The 21,940-nt window shown below is 38.9% G+C and overlaps 2 protein-coding genes across 3 annotated transcripts in view; one reads left to right on the top strand and one right to left on the bottom strand.

Moving 5' to 3' along the window:
* The window catches only part of LOC124616450 (peptide methionine sulfoxide reductase MsrB-like), a 92,546-nt gene extending 91,621 nt beyond the window's left edge, over positions 1 to 925 (top strand). Inside the window, exon 5 of the mRNA XM_047144762.1 lies at positions 419 to 925. Within this exon, the coding sequence (XP_047000718.1) occupies positions 419 to 517 (99 nt within the window). The 3' untranslated portion in view covers positions 518 to 925. The remainder of the gene's footprint in view (positions 1 to 418) is intronic.
* Positions 926 to 14,621: 13,696 nt separating this feature from the next.
* The window catches only part of LOC124616433 (zinc finger protein 64-like), a 108,561-nt gene continuing 101,242 nt past the window's right edge, over positions 14,622 to 21,940 (bottom strand). For both annotated transcript variants that reach the window (XM_047144744.1, XM_047144751.1), the window contains one exon: positions 14,622 to 15,014. In XM_047144744.1, the coding sequence (XP_047000700.1) occupies positions 14,853 to 15,014 (162 nt within the window). In that variant the 3' untranslated portion in view covers positions 14,622 to 14,852. The remainder of the gene's footprint in view (positions 15,015 to 21,940) is intronic.

Raw genomic sequence — 21,940 nt, 5'->3', positions numbered from 1 at the left:
ACGTGTAGAAAAAGTATACTTTTTCATAGCCTCCTGTGCCTCCCTAAAATACTTCCTAGTTCCGTTAACTTTTGTGGCTAGAAAGCTCAGATTGTCCCTGTCTCATTTCGTAGTAATGTGGAATATATGAAATCATGCTTTCTTCTCTCTGATATGCTTTTGGCTCCAGTGGGTTTACCCTATTCGAATGAGGAACTATCAACTCAGAATATGTTTAGAGCTGCTCTTATTACAAACTGTGTTTCTTGTTCCGAAAGCTAGGAACGTAAATTTTCTGTTGTGTTTTATGTACCTATCGGATGTACTAAGCTGAGGTAAGTACTGGCCAGCCCCTCTATCTTTTTGTTAGTATTTATCTCATACTTTACAACTTTCACCAATGGTTTTCAATGTTTTAAATGAATTTTTCTTTTTTCAGTGCTCTGCTCACCTTGGTCATGTTTTCAATGATGGTCCAGAACCAACTGGTTTGCGCTACTGCATAAATGGAGTGTGTCTCAAATTTGTACCAGAATAAGTAACAACTATAAAAATAAAATTCATTTAAGAACAGTATAGCATAAATTTGTTCCAAAGCAAGTGGTTAGTTCAAAATTATAATAAATAAATAGGTAATCCTATGTGACACAAAACAGTATCAATAACTTAATTTTGATTTTTCATATCATATGCTGCACAAACTTGCCTCCCTATTTGACCTCCTGCTTGCTTAAAGTATTTGAACATTAAATGCAGAAAATGTTACAAAAGATAATGTATTGTGGCTTAATGATGCTTCAAAGTTGGACACTGTTCTAAGCTTTAGGAATGTGTTCTGCTTCAGCACACTAATTGTAAATCCCTTAGTAATTTGTCATAATAGACTTAAATAGACTGTTGTATTTATCCTTAACATTTTATGAAATAAAATCTACTGTGTCTAAGAGTTTCGCAGATCTTAATTGTGGAGTTGAGGATAAAAGCTCTTAATGATATACATTTAGCTGAAGTTCAATAGCTTAAAGTTAAGTGTAGAAGACTCCAAATTCATCATCTTAATCTGCTTGATTTTTCACACTTAAGTATGTTTACAATAGGGTCAAATTAGCATCCTGAAACCATTAGAAGACAAACATGGTAATGTAAAGATGACACCATATTTCATCTATTTGATATAATGGCTGATGGGGAATGATAGGCTGCCCTTGCTACTCAGTTAGCTCTGAGTCTGTGGTTGATAACTGGAAGAGATTAATCATTGGATAATGATGATTTCACTATTGCCCAGATAACGGTCTGGTGGATATGTTAAACAAAAAAAGTGTACCCTGTTTGTGGTGAGCTTTGTGTCCTGCCATTTATTACTCAATAACTGAGTGAGAATTTTTGATAATTACTTTCCATGTGAATTTAACATGACACAAATGACTGTATTGATCTCTAACAATAAGCCATAATGACAGTCCCTTGCTGTGCACATGGTGTTTGTTGTGATATGTTTATTTTGCTCTGAAGGACAGTATATTGATTGATCTATTCAGTGACTGGGTTGACTGCTAGTTTGTCACAAGAAGACATTTGTGACTCATTAAGTTGCTGTCAGAATAATGCACCTGGACTGCAACTACTGTATGACATTAACTGAATGTAGGATGTAGCTACATATTTATCTATACCGAAGTGAAGTACATGAGACCCAAACTGAGAATAAACATTAGTTCAGACCATATCATTGATTAGATTGTTTAAACTTAACATTTTAGTGTGAACTACATTATTAACAATAGCATACTTTTACCACCAACTTTTCAGTCAATTTTCCAAGGAGATGCTGGCTACTGAGGACATCTGCAGGTAAATCAGGTAGGCACAGTATACTACTCGTTTTTTACCTCATAAATTCAACCTGATCTTCTTCACTACTATGATCTCACCACAAGTTATCTGCTGTCAGAGGGCATGATAAGAGGTAAAGGTCCCTGTGTGCATGCACAACAAATGCAGGGAAGCCCTAGTGGCGAACATCAGCCCTCTCATTGTTATTGTGGTAGACGGTTTAATGTTCGTACTTCAGGAGCACCAAGTGACATGCCTAAAAGCTGCTGCATCATCTTGTGGCATGCATTTAAAGTGCGCATCATTTATGTTGGCTGCCGAGTTTAGGTTCGTTCTGCGCATCTGACATCACAAAACACAGTCAGCCAATGAACAGAGAACAACGTTGCCAGATCTCGACTGCAGTGCATAGCATGGACGAGTGTCTTCAGTTTTAGAAACGTTCAGTCATAAATAAAGTAATATAACAAAAGCAATGTCTTGATAGCAGACTTTCTTTTATACTGCTTTTTCACAATAAAGAACAGCGATAATTGTTTATTTCCTATTGTACTTCGACGAAGCGTGAGTAATTCACAGTTATACCAACAGTGTTTGTCAGTATTTTGGGTGATGTGTTATATCCTCATGGCATCCTCTATACGGACGAGCCGCGATAGCGTAACGGTTAAGGTGTTTGGCTTTGTGAAAGGTTATGAGTTCAAACCTTGTGCGGAGATTAATACTTTCATTATTTAAAAACAATATCGAAGTGCCTTACTTCACGAATTATATTCGTTTGAACGCAATTTTTTAAAATTTATAGTGCTTTGTCTCTTCATTAACCCTTTCGCTGCTGCAGACACATGCTCCCCGCATTCCGCGCTGTGGACGATTTTGTCATCACTGCACTGCTCGCCTGTGCAGACACATGGTGTTCCCACTGCTTTGACACGCTTATCATTCGATTTCACAGAAACTATTTGGCCCAAAAATTTAATTTTTACACGTCTTCTTGACTGATACCTTCCCCCCATAAATGACATAATTTTGTTTCGATGTTCAACACAGGTATTATGCAGCATTAAATGTAGTAAACCATTGCACGAAATTTTGAAGAGTTTGCAGATGTAGAAGTCCATAGCGTATACTTTCTGTATGGTCGATTTTAGTAGCCACAATGTTGAGAATGAAATGTTGACAAGATACCTAAATTTCATATAAAATTTGCTGTATAACAATATCTCATTTAATTTAAGTACCACATAAGTGTCGTATGTAATATTGAGAAATATTCCGTCTTTCGCGACTGTAATAAAAGTTTTATTTACACCGGACGCGTTTGGCTTTATTTTAAAGCACTTCAATCAATGAAAGGTATGGCACATACACTATGGTACTCATGTTCTCTTTCTTGTTTTTGCTCCACAGTCGCAGTTTTACCAATGGTACTGAAATATATTCCTCTTCTGCAACTGTAATAAGCGACTTATTTAGACCAGACGCGTTTTTCTCTTTTGAAGCACCTTCAGTGGACAGTATTTTGTCTCCTCCATTGCCAAGTCACCTTTTGTAGTTTTGTGCTGCGGTAACACAATATTCAACGTTTGTGTTGGTTGATCAGTGTTTTAGCAAATAAATGATGTTTGTGTGTGCCACACACAAAAATTATATTTGACATAGCTCAGAGCACTTCACTGATAAGACGGGATATTCAAGTCCTAATGTTTTTGTAAGTCCACAGTTTTGTTTAATGTATTTTGTCTACTTCCTTTTGATTGATTGAAGTGCTTTAAAATAAAGCCAAACGTGCTCAGTGTAAATAAATCTTTTGTTACAGTCGTGAAAGACGGACTATTTCTCAATATTACATACGACATCTATGTGGTACTTAAATGAGATATTGTTATACAGTAAATTTTATATGAAATTTAGGTATCTTTCCACATTTCATTCTCAACATTGTGGCTACTAAAATCGACCATACGGAAAGTATACTCTATGGACTTTTACCTCTGCAAACTCTTCAAAATTTCATGCAATGGTTTACTATATTTAATGCTGCATAATAACTGCGTTGAACATCGAAACAAAATTAAGTCATTTATGGGGGGGAAGGTATCAGTCAAGAAGATGTGTAAAAATCTTAATTTTTGGGCCAAATAATTTATGTGGAATCGAACGATAAGAGTGTCAAAGCAGTCGGAACACGATGTGTCTGCACAGGCGAGCAGTGCAGTGACAAAATCGCGCACAGCGCGGAATGCAGGGAGCACGTCTTTGTAGCAGCGAAAGGGTTAATGCGGCCGTGGTGGCTTTACTTCATGAACTGCGCGCTCCCCCCTAAACGTAAGCTTGCGAACTGTGTTATACTATGGCGCTGCTTCTATTGGCGTGTACGTTGTGTGCAACTGGCAACGCAGCAATCTCCGGCATCTGGGCGGGCATGCGCGAGCTGCCAAGGTAAAAGAATTGAACTATAGTAGTAGGTTATGATCAGAGTCTGCGTTTGCACCTCTGTATGTTCTGCAGACCAAAATATGCTTTCTAAATCTTTGTGTATTGATAATGTAGTTCACCATATAGCAGATATGCCGAGGCACAGATGGGCACAACAAAAAGATTGTCACAAATAAGCTTTTGGCTAGTAGAGCCTTCGTTAAAAGTAGATGACACACACACACACACACACACACACACACACACACAAGTGCAATCTCTGGCAACTGAAGCCACACTGTGAGCAGCAGCATGGTCTTGTAGCCATATGTTGTGCACAGCTGAGATGGTTGATACAGTGTGGCTCATAAGTAGAGCATGCAGTGCAGTTTGTAAGGCAACAACAGAAACACAGGAAAGAAGAGAAAGAAATGTGGACATTGAATATTGTGATGCATTAGAAAATAGTAAGATTGTGACAGTCTTTTTGTTGCACCTGTCTGTGGCTCAGCACCTCCACTATATGGTGAGTAGCAACTTTCATTTTCATAATATTCTTACATTCTATCCTGGATTTTCCACTGTATGATTTTTGCCTGACGGCTTTTCTTCGATCCGAGGCCAGTGCTGTTTTCCTTTGTTACTATTTTTTAAGGCATCACTATACTCTTTCTCTTCTTTCCTGTGCTTCCCCTGTTGCCTTACAAACCACAGCGCATGCTCTACTTATGAGCAACACTGTATCAACCATCTCGGCTGCACACAGTAGACAGCTACAAGACCACACTGCTGCTCACACTTAGTTGCCTAAGACTGCAGTCGTATGTGCCAGTTGCATTTGCATGAGTGTGTATGTATCTGTCATCTATTTTTGACGAAGGCTTTACTGGCCGAAAGCTTATTTGTGATAGTCTTTTTGTTGTGCCTATCTGCGATTCAGCATCTCCACTATATTGTGAGTAGTAGCTTTCCTTTTCATAATATTGTTACATTCCATCTTGAATTTTCCATTGTTTGATTTTTGCCTGACAGCTTTTCTTTAATCCTAGCCCAGTGCTGTTTTCCTCTGTTGCTATTTTTTAATGCATCACTATATTCAATGTCCATATTTCTTTCTCTTCTTTCCTGTATTTCTGTTGTTGCCTTACAAGCCACATTGCATGTTCTACTTACAAGCCACACTGTATCAACTGTCTCGACCATGCACAACAGACGACTACACTGCTGCTAGCAGTGTGGCTTCAGTTGCCAGTGACTGCAGTCGTGTGTGTATGTGTGGGCATTTGTGTGTGTGTCTGCCATCTATGTCTGACAAAGGCCTTGCTGATCGAAAGCTTATTTGTGACAGTCTTTTTGTTGTGCCTATCTGTGACTTAGCATTTCCGCTACATGGTGAGTAGGAACTTTCCTTTTCATAATATTGTTACATTCTATCCAGGATTTTCCACTGTTTGATGATGTAGTTCAGTAGAAGAGGACTATATAATAAAGAAGGAAAGCTTTAAGGCAGGACAGGGTACCATAAGTATAGCACAAACTGATGTGGAGAAGCTATAGATAACTTTGGAAATAATGAAGCTTACGGAGAGAAGAGTTATAATAACAACATTAAAAATGGGGTAGGAAGGCAGTAGTATAGATTGCTTCGACATAAAATTACACTTCCTGTTAAACAGGATAAATTAGAATGTGGTCTAGGGGTAGCGTCTTTGATTCATAATCAAAATGTCTTCGGTCCCGGGTTCGATCCCCGCCACTGCCTAAATTTTGATAAATAATCAGCATTGGCGGCCGAAGACTTCCGGCATAAGAAGTCAGCCTCATTCTACCAACAGCCTTGTCAAAGAGGGCGGAGGAGCGGATAGAGGTTCAGGGCACTCTCTTGTCCTAGGGGTGGGAAATTGCCCCTAAAGACGGAAGAATCAGCAATGTCAATGACATGAGGATGCAGAAAGCAATGGAAACCATTGCATTAAAGACACGTAACGTGTATCCACAGGGCATGTGGCCTGTAATTGAACTAGAAAATCTGAACAGGGAAATGCAAAGGCTCAATCTAGATATAGTAGGGGTCAGTGAAGTGAAGTGGAAGGAAGACAAGGATTTCTGGTCAGATGAGTATCGGGTAATATCAACAGCAGCAGAAAATGGTATAACAGCTGTAGGATTCGTTATGAATAGGAAGGTAGGGCAGAGGGTGTGTTACTGTGAACAGTTCAGTGACTGGGTTGTTCTAATCAGAATCGACAGCAGACCAACACTGACAACGATAGTTCAGGTATACATGCCGACGTCGCAAGCTGAAGATGAACAGATAGAGGAAGTGTATGAGGATATTGAAAGGGTAATGCAGTATGTAAAGGGGGACGAAAATCTAATAGTCATGGGCGACTGGAATGCAGTTGTAGGGGAAGGAGTAGAAGAAAAGGTTACAGGAGAATTTGGGCTTGGGACTAGGAATGAAAGAGGAGAAAGACTAATTGAGTTCTGTAACAAGTTTCAGCTAGTAATAGCGAATACCCTGGTCAAGAATCACAAGAGGAGGAGGTATACTTGGAAAAGGCCGGGAGATACGAGAAGATTTCAATTAGATTACATCATGGTCAGACAGAGATTCCGAAATCAGATACTGGATTGTAAGGCGTACCCAGTAGCAGATATAGACTCAGATCACAATATAGTAGTGATGAAGAGTAGGCTGAAGTTCAAGACATTAGTCAGGAAGAATCAATACGCAAAGAAGTGGGATACGGAAGTACTAAGGAATGACGAGATACGTTTGAAGTTCTCTAACACTATAGATACAGCAATAAGGAATAGCGCAGTAGGCAGTACAGTTGAAGAGGAATGGACATCTCTAAAAAGGGTCATCACAGAAGTTGGGAAGGAAAACATAGGTACAAAGAAGGTAGCTGCGAAGAAACCATGGGTAACAGAAGAAATACTTCAGTTGATTGATGAAAGGAGGAAGTACAAACATGTTCCGGGAAAATCAGGAATACAGAAATACAAATCGCTGAGGAATGAAATAAATAGGAAGTGCAGGGAAGCTAAGACGAAATGGCTGCAGGAAAAATGTGAAGACATGAAAAAGATATGATTGTCGGAAGGACAGACTCAGCATACAGGAAAGTCAAAACAACCTTTGGTGACATTAAAAGCAACGGTGGTAACACTAAGAGTGCAATGGGAATTCCACTGTTAAATGCAGAGGAGAGAGCACATAGGTGGAAAGAATACATTGAAAGCCTCTATGAGGGTGAAGATTTGTCTGATGTGATAGAAGAAGAAACAGGAGTCGATTTGGAAGAGATAGGGGACCCAGTATTAGAATCGGAATTTAAAAGAGCTTTGGAAGACTTACAGTTAAATAAGGCAGAAGGGATAGATAACATTCCATCAGAATTTCTAAAATCATTGGGGGAAGTGGCAACAAAACGACTATTCACGTTGGTGTGTAGAATATATGAGTCTGGCGATATACCATCTGACTTTCAGAAAAGCATCATCCACACAATTCTGAAGACAGCAGGAGCTGACAAGTGCGAGAATTATCGCACAATCAGCTTAACAGCTCATGCATTGAAGCCGCTTACAAGAATAATATACAGAAGAATAGAAAAGAAAATTGAGAATGCGCTAGGTGACGATCGGTTTGGCTTTAGGAAAAGTAAAGGGATGAGAGAGGCAATTCTGATGTTACGGCTAATAATGGAAGCAAGGCTAAAGAAAAAAATCAAGACACTTTCACAGGATTTGTCGACCTGAAAAAAAGCGGTTGACAATATAAAATGGTGCAAGCTGTTCGAGATTCTGAAAAAAGTAGGGGTAAGCTATAGGGAGAGACGGGTCATATACAATATGTACAACAACCAAGAGGGAATAATAAGAGTGGACGATCAAGAACGAAGTGCTCGTATTAAGAAGGGTGTAAGACAAGGCTGTAGCCTTTCGCCCCTACTCTTCAATCTGTACATCGAGGAAGCAATGATGGAAATAAAAGAAAGGTTCAGGAGTGGAATTACAAGGTGAAAGGATATCAATGATACGATTCGCTGATGACATTGCTATCCTGAGTGAAAGTGAAGAAGAACTAAATGATCTGCTGAACGGAATGAACAGTCTAATGAGTACGCAGTATGGTTTGAGAGTAAATCGGTGAAAGACGAAGGTAATGAGAAGTAGTAGAAATGAGAACAGCGAGAAACTTAACATCAGGATTGATGGTCACGAAGTCAATGAAGTTAAGGAATTCTGCTACCTAGGCAGTAAAATAACCAATGACGGACGGAGCAAGGAGGACATCAAAAGCAGACTCGCTATGGCAAAAAAGGCATTTCTGGCCAAGAGAAGTCTACTAATATCAAATACTGGCCTTAATTTGAGGAAGAAATTTCTGAGGATGTACGTCTGGAATACAGCATTGTATGGTAATGAAACATGGACTGTGGGCAAACCGGAACAGAAGAGAATCGAAGCATTTGAGATGTGGTGCTATAGACGAATGTTGAAAATTAGGTGGACTGATAAGGTAAGAAATGAGGAGGTTCTACGCAGAATCGGAGAGGAAAGGAATATGTGGAAAACACTGATAAGGAGAAGGGACAGGATGATAGGACATCTGCTAAGACTTGAGGGAATGACTTCCATGGTACTAGATGGAGCTGTAGAGGACAAAAACTGTAGAGGAAGACAGAGATTGGAATACGTCAAGCAAATAATTGAGGACGTAGGTTGCAAGTGCTACTCTGAGATGAAGAGGTTAGCACAGGAAAGGAATTCGTGGAAAAAAAAAATAATCATTTTCATGCGGATTTATTGAAAAGCTCTGTCAGTGAACAGTTATTGCAGTCAGTAACACTATCATTCAATTTAGTTCCTACTGTGAACTTTGCGACTAGGATATGTAAATGCTCAGACTGCTATTGATAATATCTTTATAGGCAAATCTAGGGAAAAAAGTCATGTCACGAAACCAATAGTAAATGGGCTATATGATCATGACAAGCAGCATCTTGTGTTAAATGTTGGAACTTTTAAGGATATAAAAAAAAAGCTATTAAATTTGAGTACAGGAGCATAATAAATAAGTCAAAAATTGAAAAATTCAGGAACTTGCTCAAAGATATGAAATGGGTAGAATGTTTACAATACTTCTGACTCAAATGAAAAATACAAAGCATTAATTAATAAAGTTACCTTCACTTTTGAAAAAAGGTTAGCACAGGAAAGGAATTCGTGGCGGGCCGCTGTAGGGAAGCAGCTTACTCACGCTGTAGTAAATTCACATCAGTCTTTCCATTGTGTGCCAGCCTAGTCCGCTGTAACTAACTCTGACGTCATAAATGTTGCGCAATACTTTTAAAATCAAGTAAATAACCTGAAACGGTTCTAGCATGTCAGGAGTAATACTAAATTAATATGTGTTGAATATCAGTTCGATAACTTTAACCATTTTCGAAATTTAGACGTTTTTCTGTAAAAATCATTGGCGCAACAGAAAAGAGCTAGAGACTTAAATATTTATATTTTGATTCCTTTTTCATAATTATTTAATAGAAACAGTCTTCTGGATCTCACAAATTAAGATTTTAGTTGAAATTCATGATTTTCTGGTTTTTGTCTAAAAAATTAAGGAAGCAAGATAGATTAAGTAGGCTAATAAATAAGGCTAGGATGTTTATATTTAAGTAGAATGGAGATCCGCTATAACCATAAAGATGTGAGAAGTTTCATTTGAATAACTATAAAACTATAGCGATAGCGTATCTCCAAAGGACAAGTTCAGAGCTCGTCTACTGCGTGCAGTGTAACTAAATTAATTCTCTCGCCCGAAATATTTTACTTAGCCACGTCAAACTTTTATTATGATTACTTACCTGTGTGTTGAATGCACATTTAAATTGAGAGTTTCATCGGCCATCAGCAAAAGAAGCTATGATTTATTCAATAACTTAATGTGGTGCATTACTAGCCCAGCAGCTTGTCGGGAGAGCCGGTTTGATGAGGCGTTGCCTTAGCCGTCCGCACCGCGGCTTTATATATAAGAACGCTGCACAAGAAAGCAAGGCCCCAGTTCTCTCCAGATGCTGAATAGCACGCCATCTGTGTCAGGAGTTGCGTCGCGTCGGTATCATTGCTATAAACAGCCTAGGATGCCGTATTAAGTTACTCGGGATATGCGTAACCATGAAATCATTTTCGAGTGAAGTGTTAATTCTGGGATGACATTAATTATCGATTTTCAGTTTGCGTATGTCGTATTTTCACGTGCCGCCGCGGGACAAACATTCTACCATTATATAGCGTGGCGTTTGATGAACCGAATCATCAAATTATAGCGAGCATTCACTTAAACATTTAATTTGGACAGTTATAGTCGCATCAGCGCATTAGACTCTAAACTGCTCTGTTAGTCAGATTGAGTGGATTCCTTTTTTTTTTTTTTTTTTTTTTTTTTTTTTTTTTTTTTTTTTATCTGTGACTTTCAGAATACAGAGAATTTTTAGAAAATCGTTTTTTGATTATGAATCCCAGACAATCTCCTAATTTCTCAGAGTTATAAGCTGCAGCTATAAGTGTGTTTCTCAGATGAAGTGGGCACTAGGAATTCTAATTACAGGCTTCACGTTTTGCTAATCACTTTCTGGTTGCCAATATTGTAGTTAGAGAGCCAGTGTTGAGAACGGCAAAACAACAGCATAAATAATAGGAACACTTATATAACAATTAATTCCACTCACCGCCCCACATATGGTTAAAACGGCAAGGAATGCATCTTTTCTACAAACAAAACATTTTTATTGAATTACAACAAAAAATTCCAACCAGCCGCCCCACATATGGTGCATTGGCCGTAAAGTGTTTCTACATGCAAACATTTATACAACAGTAAAAATATCCACCCACCGCCCCACACCACATCAAACCAGTCAGTAGACTGGTGACAAAAAAAAATGGTCAAGATATGACCGTAGTAAGAATTGGAATGTCATATAGGAAGATTAAATATAATTTTGGATTAGCAAAATGTAAAGATGTTAATGCATAATGTGTGGACAGACTGAAGGCCAAAGTAGATTCAAGGCTTGTATGATAGAGGGGAACTGTTCCAATGTGTGATAGAAGTTGACATGGAAAAAATAGGTGAGATCTAATGGTGAGCTCAGAGTTCAACAGAACTCTAAATGACCTGGGCTCAAAGGAATTTGATGATACAAGTTCACAATTATTGAAGGCTGTGGGAAGTATAGGAACTAGAAGATTATTTGAATTGGTATCAAAATTTTTTTAAGCAGGTGACTTTCAATGAGATTTCCAGACAAGTATTGTCATAATATAGACAAAGAAGGCATGTTTGAATAAATGTGAAAACTGCTGGGTGATTAGTATAAGTCATGTTTGTAAAAATATTGTGTAGATCAGTTTGGTTTCAGAGAATCAGTTCTAACACTTGGTGAGGGAAGGAAGACAAGAGAAAAAATACACTACATCTACATCCATACTCCACATGTCACCATACAGTGCATGGCAGAGGGTACCCTGTACCACTACGTGGCAGAGGGTACCCTGTACCACTACTAGTCATTTCCTTTCTTGTTCCACTTGCAAACAGAGTTTGTAGACTTAGAGGAAGCCTTAAACAATTACAGTAGAATAACAGAAAATCCATGATGGATTCAGTGGCCAGAGACTGTGGTCATGTGTGTGTGTGTGTGTGTGTGTGTGTGTGTGTGAGAGCATGCGCGCGTGCGCATCTGTGTCCGCGACTCAGCATCTTTGCTATATGGTGAGTAGCAATGACCCTTTTCATAATATTGTTGCAGTAGAAAAAGATAATCATAATTCTTGAAAGATCTGGGGTTAAAGTACAGAGTCAGATGATAACCTACAATATTTACAAAACCCAAAGGATGATGATAAAATTGGAAAGCAGAGAAAGACAAGTTCATGTTAAGAAGGGTGTAAGGCAGAGTTGCAGTTTATTACCACTGTTGTTAGGACTGTACATTGCACAAGAGACTCAGAAGACCAGCTGAAAGGAATATACAGCTTAGTTGGCACAGAATTTGGCAAGCAATAGCACAGGTCATGGAAAACGTGGAAGAATGAGGATGGAGATCCTCAAAGTGTACACCTGGAACAAAGCACTGTACGAAAGAGAAACATGGGCCATTGAGAAGAACCTGGAAACATTTGGAAAGTGTTACTATCAGAGAATGTTAAAGGTAAAGCATGAAATGAAGAGTGAGTGAGGAATGGAGTCTATGGAAGAACACTGCCAGAAGAAGGGACAGGATAGTGGGACAGCTTCCAGGAATAATTAACTTAGTGCCACAAGGAACTGTAAAGGAGAAGAAAAATAGAAGGGGCAGCAAAGAATAGACTGCGTACAACAAAGGTTGAGGTAAAATGCGAATGTTGGGTTAAAGAACCCCTCCATTCCCTAATATTTTTTAAGAAATCATGGAAGTCACTAATACGCAGTTCTTGCACTTGCTGCTCCCTTACACACACAAAATGAAGTCTCCATTAATTACATGTGCACAAAATATCAGTTTGTCCATGCACATCAGTATATTGGGTAAGTGATAACTGTCTATTGTGGAACTAGTTGAAAATGCTCCAATTAACTTGGTCTTGTTTTCTGAGAACATTCTAGATCACCCAAGAACATATTAAAAACGAACATTAAAAAAATTGTAGAAAGTTAGTATTTCATGCTCACAAATACTCTTTTGGCTGTCTGTTGCTACCCATGGTTCCCCTGTTGTGGTTGTGCAGTGACAGCTGTTGCCTGTGTCTGATGGAACCCTTGATTCTCCTGTAGTGCATTTTTGTGTTTGCTGGGTGTTTCACTAAAATTTTATCTTGCTTTTTATCCTTTAAGTTTTCTTTCAATTTTTAGCTTCTATTGTGAAGCTAAACTTCTTTCACTCATCTGTTCCATTTCTTTGCTGTTCTTTCTGTTTCCTTCTTTTCAATTCATGACTGACAAGATCTCCGCCTTGCCACAGTCTCTACAGACCATTCTGAGGTAGAATATATTCTCACAGGAAGATGATGGAACATTCGAGGATATTCTGGAACATTCTCAAACATTCTGTCTGGAACATTCTTGCGAGTCTAGGCCTCTTTGGCACTTGATTGCCAGCTGCTTCACCAACTTCCCATAAGAAGTGGGAAGTGATGTGAGGCTCACTTCTGATACCCGTGTCTTTCAACCTAGCACTGGCAATTTCAAACTGGAACCTTCTTCATTGATAAAGGATGGAGGACTACCATACCGTACAATTCCCTATGGGTCTGTTGGGGTGGGTTGCAGAGTTTCAAGCACAGCATGCATGAGCAAACCATGCTCACATTTGTAACATATGTTGATTGATTTGATTCAGGTAATTACACAGTAATGATGACAGAAAAAACAGACTATCAGAGACAAAGAGGGAATTTCTAGCCATAAGAAATCTACTAGTATCAAACATCTACCTGAATTTAAGGGAGAAATTTCTGAGGATAAATATTTGAAACACAGCATTGTATGGAAGTGAATCATGAACTGTGGGAAGACTTTAAAAGAAGAGAGCGGAACTGTTTGGATTGTGCTGTACAAAGATGTTGACAATTATGTGGACTGATTAAGATATGGAACTAGATGGTTCTCCACAGAATCGGCGAGGAGAGGAACATGTGGAAAACATTGACAAGAAAAAGTGACAGGATGCTAGGACATGCATTAAGACAAAAGGAGTAACTTCCATGGTACTTGAGGGACCTGTAGAGGTTACAAATCATATGGGGAGACAGAAATTGGAATATATCCAACAAATGATTGAAGACGTTGGATGTAAGTGCTACTCTGAGACAAGGAGGTTGACCCAAGAGAGGAACCTGTGGTGGGCCACATCAAATCGTCACATGATAACACCCCCCCTCCCCCCCCCCACCCCCCCCCCCCCACACACACACCAGTTAAAAAAAACATGAATAAATACCATTATTTTAAAAAGCAGTTAATGGATACATAAATAAAAGTATCAAATTGAACATATTTATAATTTGTGGAGATAATATTAGATTCAAGAATATGGTTTGTTTTCCTTCCTTACTCCCTTTTGCCCAGAAGTTTTGCTAACTTCTTTATTATCATATGTAGCTTTAAATAATAGCTTAACACTTCAGAATTTTGTTGAAATCCTTCTATCTCTGCTGTAACAAATTTATTTTTAAGTTCGTTATTCACTCCTTGATTCTTTTTTTTTTTTTTTTTTTAAAAAAAACAACCCACACACACACACACACACACACACACACACACATTGCAGTTGAAAAATAATCTCAAACAGAGCAAGTCAAATATGTAAAGTTTAATAAATAACTATTCGTAAACTACATGTATACATCATCACTTCACTTAGTTCTGAGCAAAGAAAATAAAGTTCATTGGACTAACATAGCTTTCTTAAAATTGTACCACAGATCAGACAAATTTCTTTTGGTACATTTAAAATGCCTGATTGTATATACCATAAAGTTTAACAGAATCTGCTGTCTCCTTTCTAAAGCGACGAAAATTTAAATTTATACCACTTGAAAATGTACACCACAGTGCTTTGATTTTAGTATGATGAAAAGCTTCCTGTCAAATATAATAAAGCTGTTGCTGTCTCATTGGTTTGTTGAATGAATGCATGTGCGGGAATGATTTGCACACTTTCTGAACCATGGTTCCGCAGGTGCACTGCCACCTTTTCACCTTCAGTCTGTCCAGTGCTAGGATTCTGAAACATAAATGAAGGTGGTACTGCAGGCTTTTGAAGCAGTACGCTACAATGTAATAAACAGTAAGTATGAGAAAACACTAAGTATGTTTGTTGAAATTCCTCCTCCTGGTTGCGAACACCTGACAATTAAATATTTAAGAAAACTAAATTAACTGTGTTTAAAAGAAAAAACACACAAATCATGCAAATATAAATCTGACAGCAGTGGAGAGTGGGAATAAATATTAGAAATGTGCTGTTAAAACAAGAAAATACAACTAGTGCAGCAGTTTTCTGCTTTTGGTTCTGCATTTATGCAATTGGGGACTTCCGGCATCATCTTTCTTTACGGATCAAATGAATCTCACTAGTTTGCAGATTTCCATTTTATCTCGTATCTTGTGTGTGCTTCTTGACTTGCTCACTGAGTGACACAATCTTCTCTTTATGCAATTTTTAAAAATTATTTTCTTTCTTAGCTTTCTAATATGGAAATTATAATTTGAAGGTTTCACCACATGTCTATTCTTTTGTAGCCTATATGTTTATGGAATACTATACTGTATTATAGCTTTTACACTTACTTGATGTACCTGATGCATTTCTATTGAGGCAGTCCTGCACATATTACTGTAATTCCCACAAGGATAATATCTTTGACTGTGTCACTGTGATAATTTCTTCTCTATAAACATTTATTTGTGATACTTGTAAATGCTTCCACAGTTATCTCCATTTTTAAAAGTTTTGCACAGTAAGCAGATTCAGAAGGATGTAGGTTGCACTGGTTATTCAGAGATGAAGAGGCTTGCACAGGATAGAGTAGCATGGAGAGCTGCATGAAACCAGTCTCTGGGCTGAAGACCACCACAACAACAACAAAGTTTTACTGATTTTATGCTCTATGATTGGTAACTAGATCATTGTACATAGTATATATTTATTTACTGGTTCTATATTGACTTTTGGGAATTTTTATTGTAATGCTCATTCACAGTTTGCTAGGTGGTGTGCATCATTTGTTATGTTATTCCCATAGTCATTATGCCTTTGTCTGTCTCTCCCTATTTCATTTTAATGATTTTCCACACTGCTTTGCTTTTTTCCTCTGCATTTTATATCATTTAGTCATTAAATGACTTTTTGTGGCAATCAGCACCTTCTTATTAATCTTTTTGTGCTTATGATAGAAATTTAAGACACTGACAATATTATGAAAAGTGCTACTCACCATATAGTGGAGATGCTGAGTTGCAGACAGGTGCAACAAAAAGATTACTAAAAACATAAGCTTTCAGCCAGAAGGCCGTCTTCTGAAATAGACAACATACACACAACAAACATTCACTCAAGCACAGCTCACACACATATGACCACTGTCTCTGGCTGTTGTGTCAGATACAGCCAGAGACAGTGGCCGTCTATCTCAGAAGACTGCCTTCTGGCTGAAATATTATGTGTTTAGTAGTCTTTTTGTTATGCCTGTCTGTGACTTAAACGTATCTGCTGTACGGTGAGTACCAATCTATTCTTTTCATAACACTGTCATTATTCCACCCTGGATTCTCCATTGCATAAATTTAAGACTTGGGCTCTTTATGACTCTTTTTTTGTCGGACTGAGATACTTATGGGTTTGGAAGGACTTTTTAATAACTACTATTATTCATTTAGTTTTGTGAGACATTGTTACTGATGAAGACACTTTTGGAAATGCCTTTTCAATTTAAATAATGTTGAGAATTTAGAGAATTTCACATTTCCATTTGTTTCCCCACGCGCTTAATCCCCGTTTTGGTTTGCTAGTTGTTCTGTAACATTTTGTATTTTGATTTCTGATAAATGTCTTTTGTCGGCCTGTAGTGTAGGGATTTTTTCCATTCTCAATTTTACTGTTATTATTTGGCAGAAATGATGTGGTAGTCCAAGATCCTTTACAACTATCTTACAGTTTTCCCTGACCACATTTGTGTCCACTTGGTCAATTACTGATGGAGTGATTGCAGTAAGCCTTGTTGCATGGTGCCAAAATTGTGAAGGAGGTATATGAGGGTGCCACTAGTTTCATTCATGATATGTATGTTTGTGTTTATGTCTCCACACACTATTTTGTGCCTGACACCTCGCTAGAACTTCTCTTAAATTGTTGAAAACAGTGGCAATGTTACCACTGCATGACTGATACAGGAACAAGCCTTGTTAATTCAATAGCTGATATCTGAAAGTGTTTGTCTTCACTTACTGTGCTAAAGTCATGTCTTGATTTAAACTGTGTTCTTTTTCTGATATAAGTGCATGATCCTCCACCCTTTGAAACAGCCCTGAAGCACATGTCATTTCAGAACAATGTTTTTCTGCGTGTCTACACCAGTGGTCAGTGACACAAATTACTGTACAGTTCAAAGACTGGAACTCAGTTCAAATTGCTGTGTTCTATTTTTTTTTGTCACATTGTTTGGATGGAAGATTATTAAGTCTGTGAAGCGCCCCATGTTACTTTTTCCAATACTTTCTTTTTCTTCATGACATGTAAAGTGTGTGTCACTTCGTGTGATAGAATCTATCTTGTGAGGAGTTATTTCAGGTTTTTAAACTACTGGAAATATTCTTTAGACATGGGAACCTGTTGTCTGGATTTATCCTAAAAAAGACCTACTTTTCCTACCTATGACAACAGCTATTTGATTATGCATTGCCTGAGATCCACCTCCTACACCTTCATGAATCAGCTGTACCAATCTTCCCTCCCAGTCCTACTTAGGTGTAAGCCATGCCTTGTGAAACCACATCTACTAATAGTGCCAACTGATACCAGAGCCTTCAGTCCCATCTCTACTCCCACATTAATCTGCCCCACTGTTCCATGAAGGTGTGGCTGGTCAAGATGCCAGAACAGCTCAAGAAAGTCTACATTGGTACCACGAGTCAGGGAAGGTATCTTGTCCAGGGCACCACTGATGTCATATGCCCCATGCCTGTCCAAACTGTTTTCTGCCGCACTATCACTAAATAGTCCTCTTTTGGAAAACACATAAGTGCCTTAAATCCTGTATCACTTTTCTTAGACCTACAACTGATTTGAAAATGCTGGTGGGCTGGTAAGCTGTCCCTAAGCTTCTCTGCAACTGAGGTCCTAAATCTTGCCCATGGCTACTACCTAGCATCAGGTCTTTCTTTCTCCTAACTTTTGCACATTCTTAGGCTTCCAGATCTTGGCTAAAGTATACTGCACATTTTCTGGTCCGGGTCCTACCTAAGGCTTCCCTACATGTAACTCTTCCAGTAGTAGATACCTGTTTTTAGTATTGACAATAAAACTATCAAACTTCCTGGCAGATTAAAACTGTGTGCCGGACCGAGACTCGAACTCGGGACCTTTGCCTTTCGCGGGCAAGTGCTCTACCGACTGAGCTACCCAAGCACAACTCACGCCCCGTCCTCACAGCTTTAATTCCACGAGTACCTCGTCTCCTACCTTCCAAACTTCACAGAACCTCTCCTGTGAACCCTGCAGAACTAGCACTCCTGGAAGAAAGGATATTGTGGAGACATGGCTTAGCCACAGCCTGGGGGATGTTTCTAGAATGAAATTTTCACTCTACAGCGGAGTGTGCGCTGATATGAAACTTCCTGACAGATTAAAACTGTGTGCCGGACCGAGACTTGAACTCGGGACCCCAATAAAACTATCAGATTGGTTCCTGCTGCATACTCTGCATTTCCGAGGGTTTATATCCAGTAAACATTCAATCGGTTGAACAACATGTTGAACACGTCCCTGATGTCACCTGAAAATGGGTTTGAATGAGGCCACAACTGACCCCTTTTTTTTTTTTTTTTTTTTTTTTTTTTTCTTTTATACTATGATATTCTGTGAATAGGCAAGTTACCAAAAGCTTTACCTGTATTTTTACACTGCATGTGAGCCACATAAATAAATAAACCAAAAGCTTTCAAGAGAAGCAAAGTTATCTCTATCCCAAAGCCTGGGAAAAACAAGCCTTTGCCAGAAAGTTACAGACCAATTGCACTTGCACTTTTAAGTGTGTGCTTCAAGATACTTGAAAGAATACTTTATGCACTTCTAACACCCATTGTAAACAATAGCACATCAATACAGAAAGATGTCACTATGCTGGGAAGAAGCTACTGCAGTCTGATCCCCTTGCTCACAACCTACATAGACAGAGGATTCCAACAACTCAAAACATTTGCTGCATATATTAAGTTCATCCCTTGATACAGTTTTGAAAGAAGGACTAATACTCTAGGTGTACAAACTTATTCCTTGCAAATGCTCCTACTTAACGTGATGTTCAATGACAGACTTTTCCAAGTACATTTCAATGGAAAGTCAAGTATTTTCCATAGCCTACAAAATGGCCTACCACAAGGATCTGTACAAGCTCCTGTAATGTTTAATATATATGTATCAGATATACCACAAACAACATTTCAGAGATTCATGTATGTGGATGATATTGCTGTTGGTATCCAAAGCTCAAACTCTGCCGAAACTGAGGATGCACTGACATCATCTGGGAATATTTCAAAAAGTGGGGGCTCCAGCCGCAACCAAACAAAACTGAAATAACATCACTTCATCTTAACAATGCAGAAGCTCAAAAGAATTATAGTTGTTCACTATTGTGGAGTCAAAATGAAACATAATCCACACCCTGCGTACCTTGGTGTTTCTCTCGACAGAACACATCTTCAAACAACACCTGGAAAAATTAGCAGCAAGAAATCAAAACTAGAACTAACCTGATTCAGAAGCTACCAATACATCATGGTGTGCTAAAGCTGAAAATTTAAGACTTAGCACAATACCCCTTGTACACTCAACTGCAGCATACTCGGCTCCTATCTAGTTCAATACGTGCATGCCAACCTTGTCGATACACAGCTAAACCAGGCAATGCAAGCCACAATTGGAACTATTAGAACAACTCTGATTCAGTGGTTACTATTACTAAGCAAGATGGCACCTCCCCAAACTAGACAACTGGCAGCCCTCAAACCACAATTGTAAAAATACAGTGCCAACCCATGCCTTCTCATTCATTTTGGTACAGATTTTCTTCAACAGCAGCAATTAAGACTGAAGTCAAGACATCCTTCTGTAACAGTCGCCAGCTAACTCAATGTGAATGATCACTGAACATCATGTCAGCAAGATAAGAATGTCACGAACTCCCATCTCATGACAGATCTTACTTTGAAAGTATCAGGATTCTCTCTTCCTTGAACACAGTGGTGGAAAATCAATAGGATTTGCACAACCATTGTATCTGAAAGAAGAGCCTAACTCAGTGGGGAGCTTCAAAATATCTCCAATGTGACAGATGTGGAGCTGAAGGGCAAACAGTTACCTGGCTGTGGTTTGCCCCAATACATCCTTCAGGAGTGCGTTAAGAGACATCCACAACCTCACCACCGAATGGCTGGCCCACAGTGACATGTTGTTGTTGTTGTTGTTGTTGTTGTGGTCTTCAGTCCGGAGACTGGTTTGATGCAGTTTGTTCCATGCGGCTTTTCGCGGATGATGCTGTAGTATACAGAGACGTTGCAGCATTAGAAAATTGTAGCGAAATGCAGGAAGATCTGCCGCAGATAGGCACTTGGTGCAGGGAGTGGCAACTGACCCTTAACATAGACAAATGTAATGTATTGCGAATACATAGAAAGAAGGATCCTTTATTGTATGATTATATGATAGCGGAACAAACACTGGTAGCAGTTACTTCTGTAAAATATCTGGGAGTATGTGTGCGGAACAATTTGAAGTGGAATGATCATATAAAATTAATTGTTGGTAAGGCGGGTACCAGGTTGAGATTCATTGGGAGAGTCCTTAGAAAATGTAGTCCATCAACAAAGGAGGTGGCTTACAAAACACTCGTTCAACCTATACTTGAGTATTGCTCATCATTGTGGGATCCGTACCAGATCGGGTTGACAGAGGAAACAGAGAAGATCCAAAGAAGAGCGGTGCGTTTCGTCACAGGGTTATTTGGTAACCGTGATAGCGTTACGGAGATGTTTAACAAACTCAAGTGGCAGACTCTGCAAGAGAGGTGCTCTGCATCGCGGTGTAGCTTGCTCGCCAGGTTTCGAGAGAGTGCGTTTCTGGATGAGGTATCGAATATATTGCTTCCCCCTACTTATACCTCCCGAGGAGATCACGAATGTAAAATTAGAGAGATTAGAGCGCGCACGGAGGCTTTCAGACAGTCGTTCTTCCCGCGAACCATACGTGACTGGAACAGGAAAGGGAGGTAATGACAGTGGCACGTAAAGTGCCCTCCGCCACACACCATTGGGTGGCTTGTGGAGTATAAATGTAGATGTAGATGTAGCTCTCCATGCTACTCTATCCTGTGCAAGCTTCATCATCTCTGAGTAAATACTGCAACCTACATCCTTCTGAATCTGCTTAGTGCATTCATCTCTTGGTCTTCCTCTACAATTTTTAGCCTCCACGTTGCCCTCCAATACTAAACTGGTGATCCCTTGATGCCTAAGAACATGTCCTACCAACCAGTCCCTTCTTCTAGTCAAGATGTGCCACAAATTCATCTTCTCCCCAATTCTATTCAGTACCCCCTCATTAGTTACATGATCTACCCGTCTAATCTTCAGCATTCTTCTGTAGCATCACATTTTGAAAGCTTCTATTCTCTTCTTGTCTAAACTATTTATCGTCCATGTTTCACTTCCATACATGGCTGCTCTCCATACAAATACTTTCAGAAAAGACTTCCTGACACTTAAATCTATACTCAATGTTAACAAATTTCGCTTCTTCAGAAACGCTTTCCTTTCCATTGCCAGTCTACATTTTATATCCTCTCCACTTCGACCATCATCAGTTATTTTGCTCCCCAAATAGCAAAATTCCTTTACTACTTTAAGTGTCTTATTTCCTAATCTAATTCCCTC

Source organism: Schistocerca americana, chromosome 1, assembly GCF_021461395.2.
Source record: "Schistocerca americana isolate TAMUIC-IGC-003095 chromosome 1, iqSchAmer2.1, whole genome shotgun sequence".
NCBI classification, from domain to species: Eukaryota; Metazoa; Arthropoda; class Insecta; order Orthoptera; family Acrididae; genus Schistocerca; species Schistocerca americana.
This window is presented reverse-complemented; position numbering and strand designations above follow the sequence as displayed.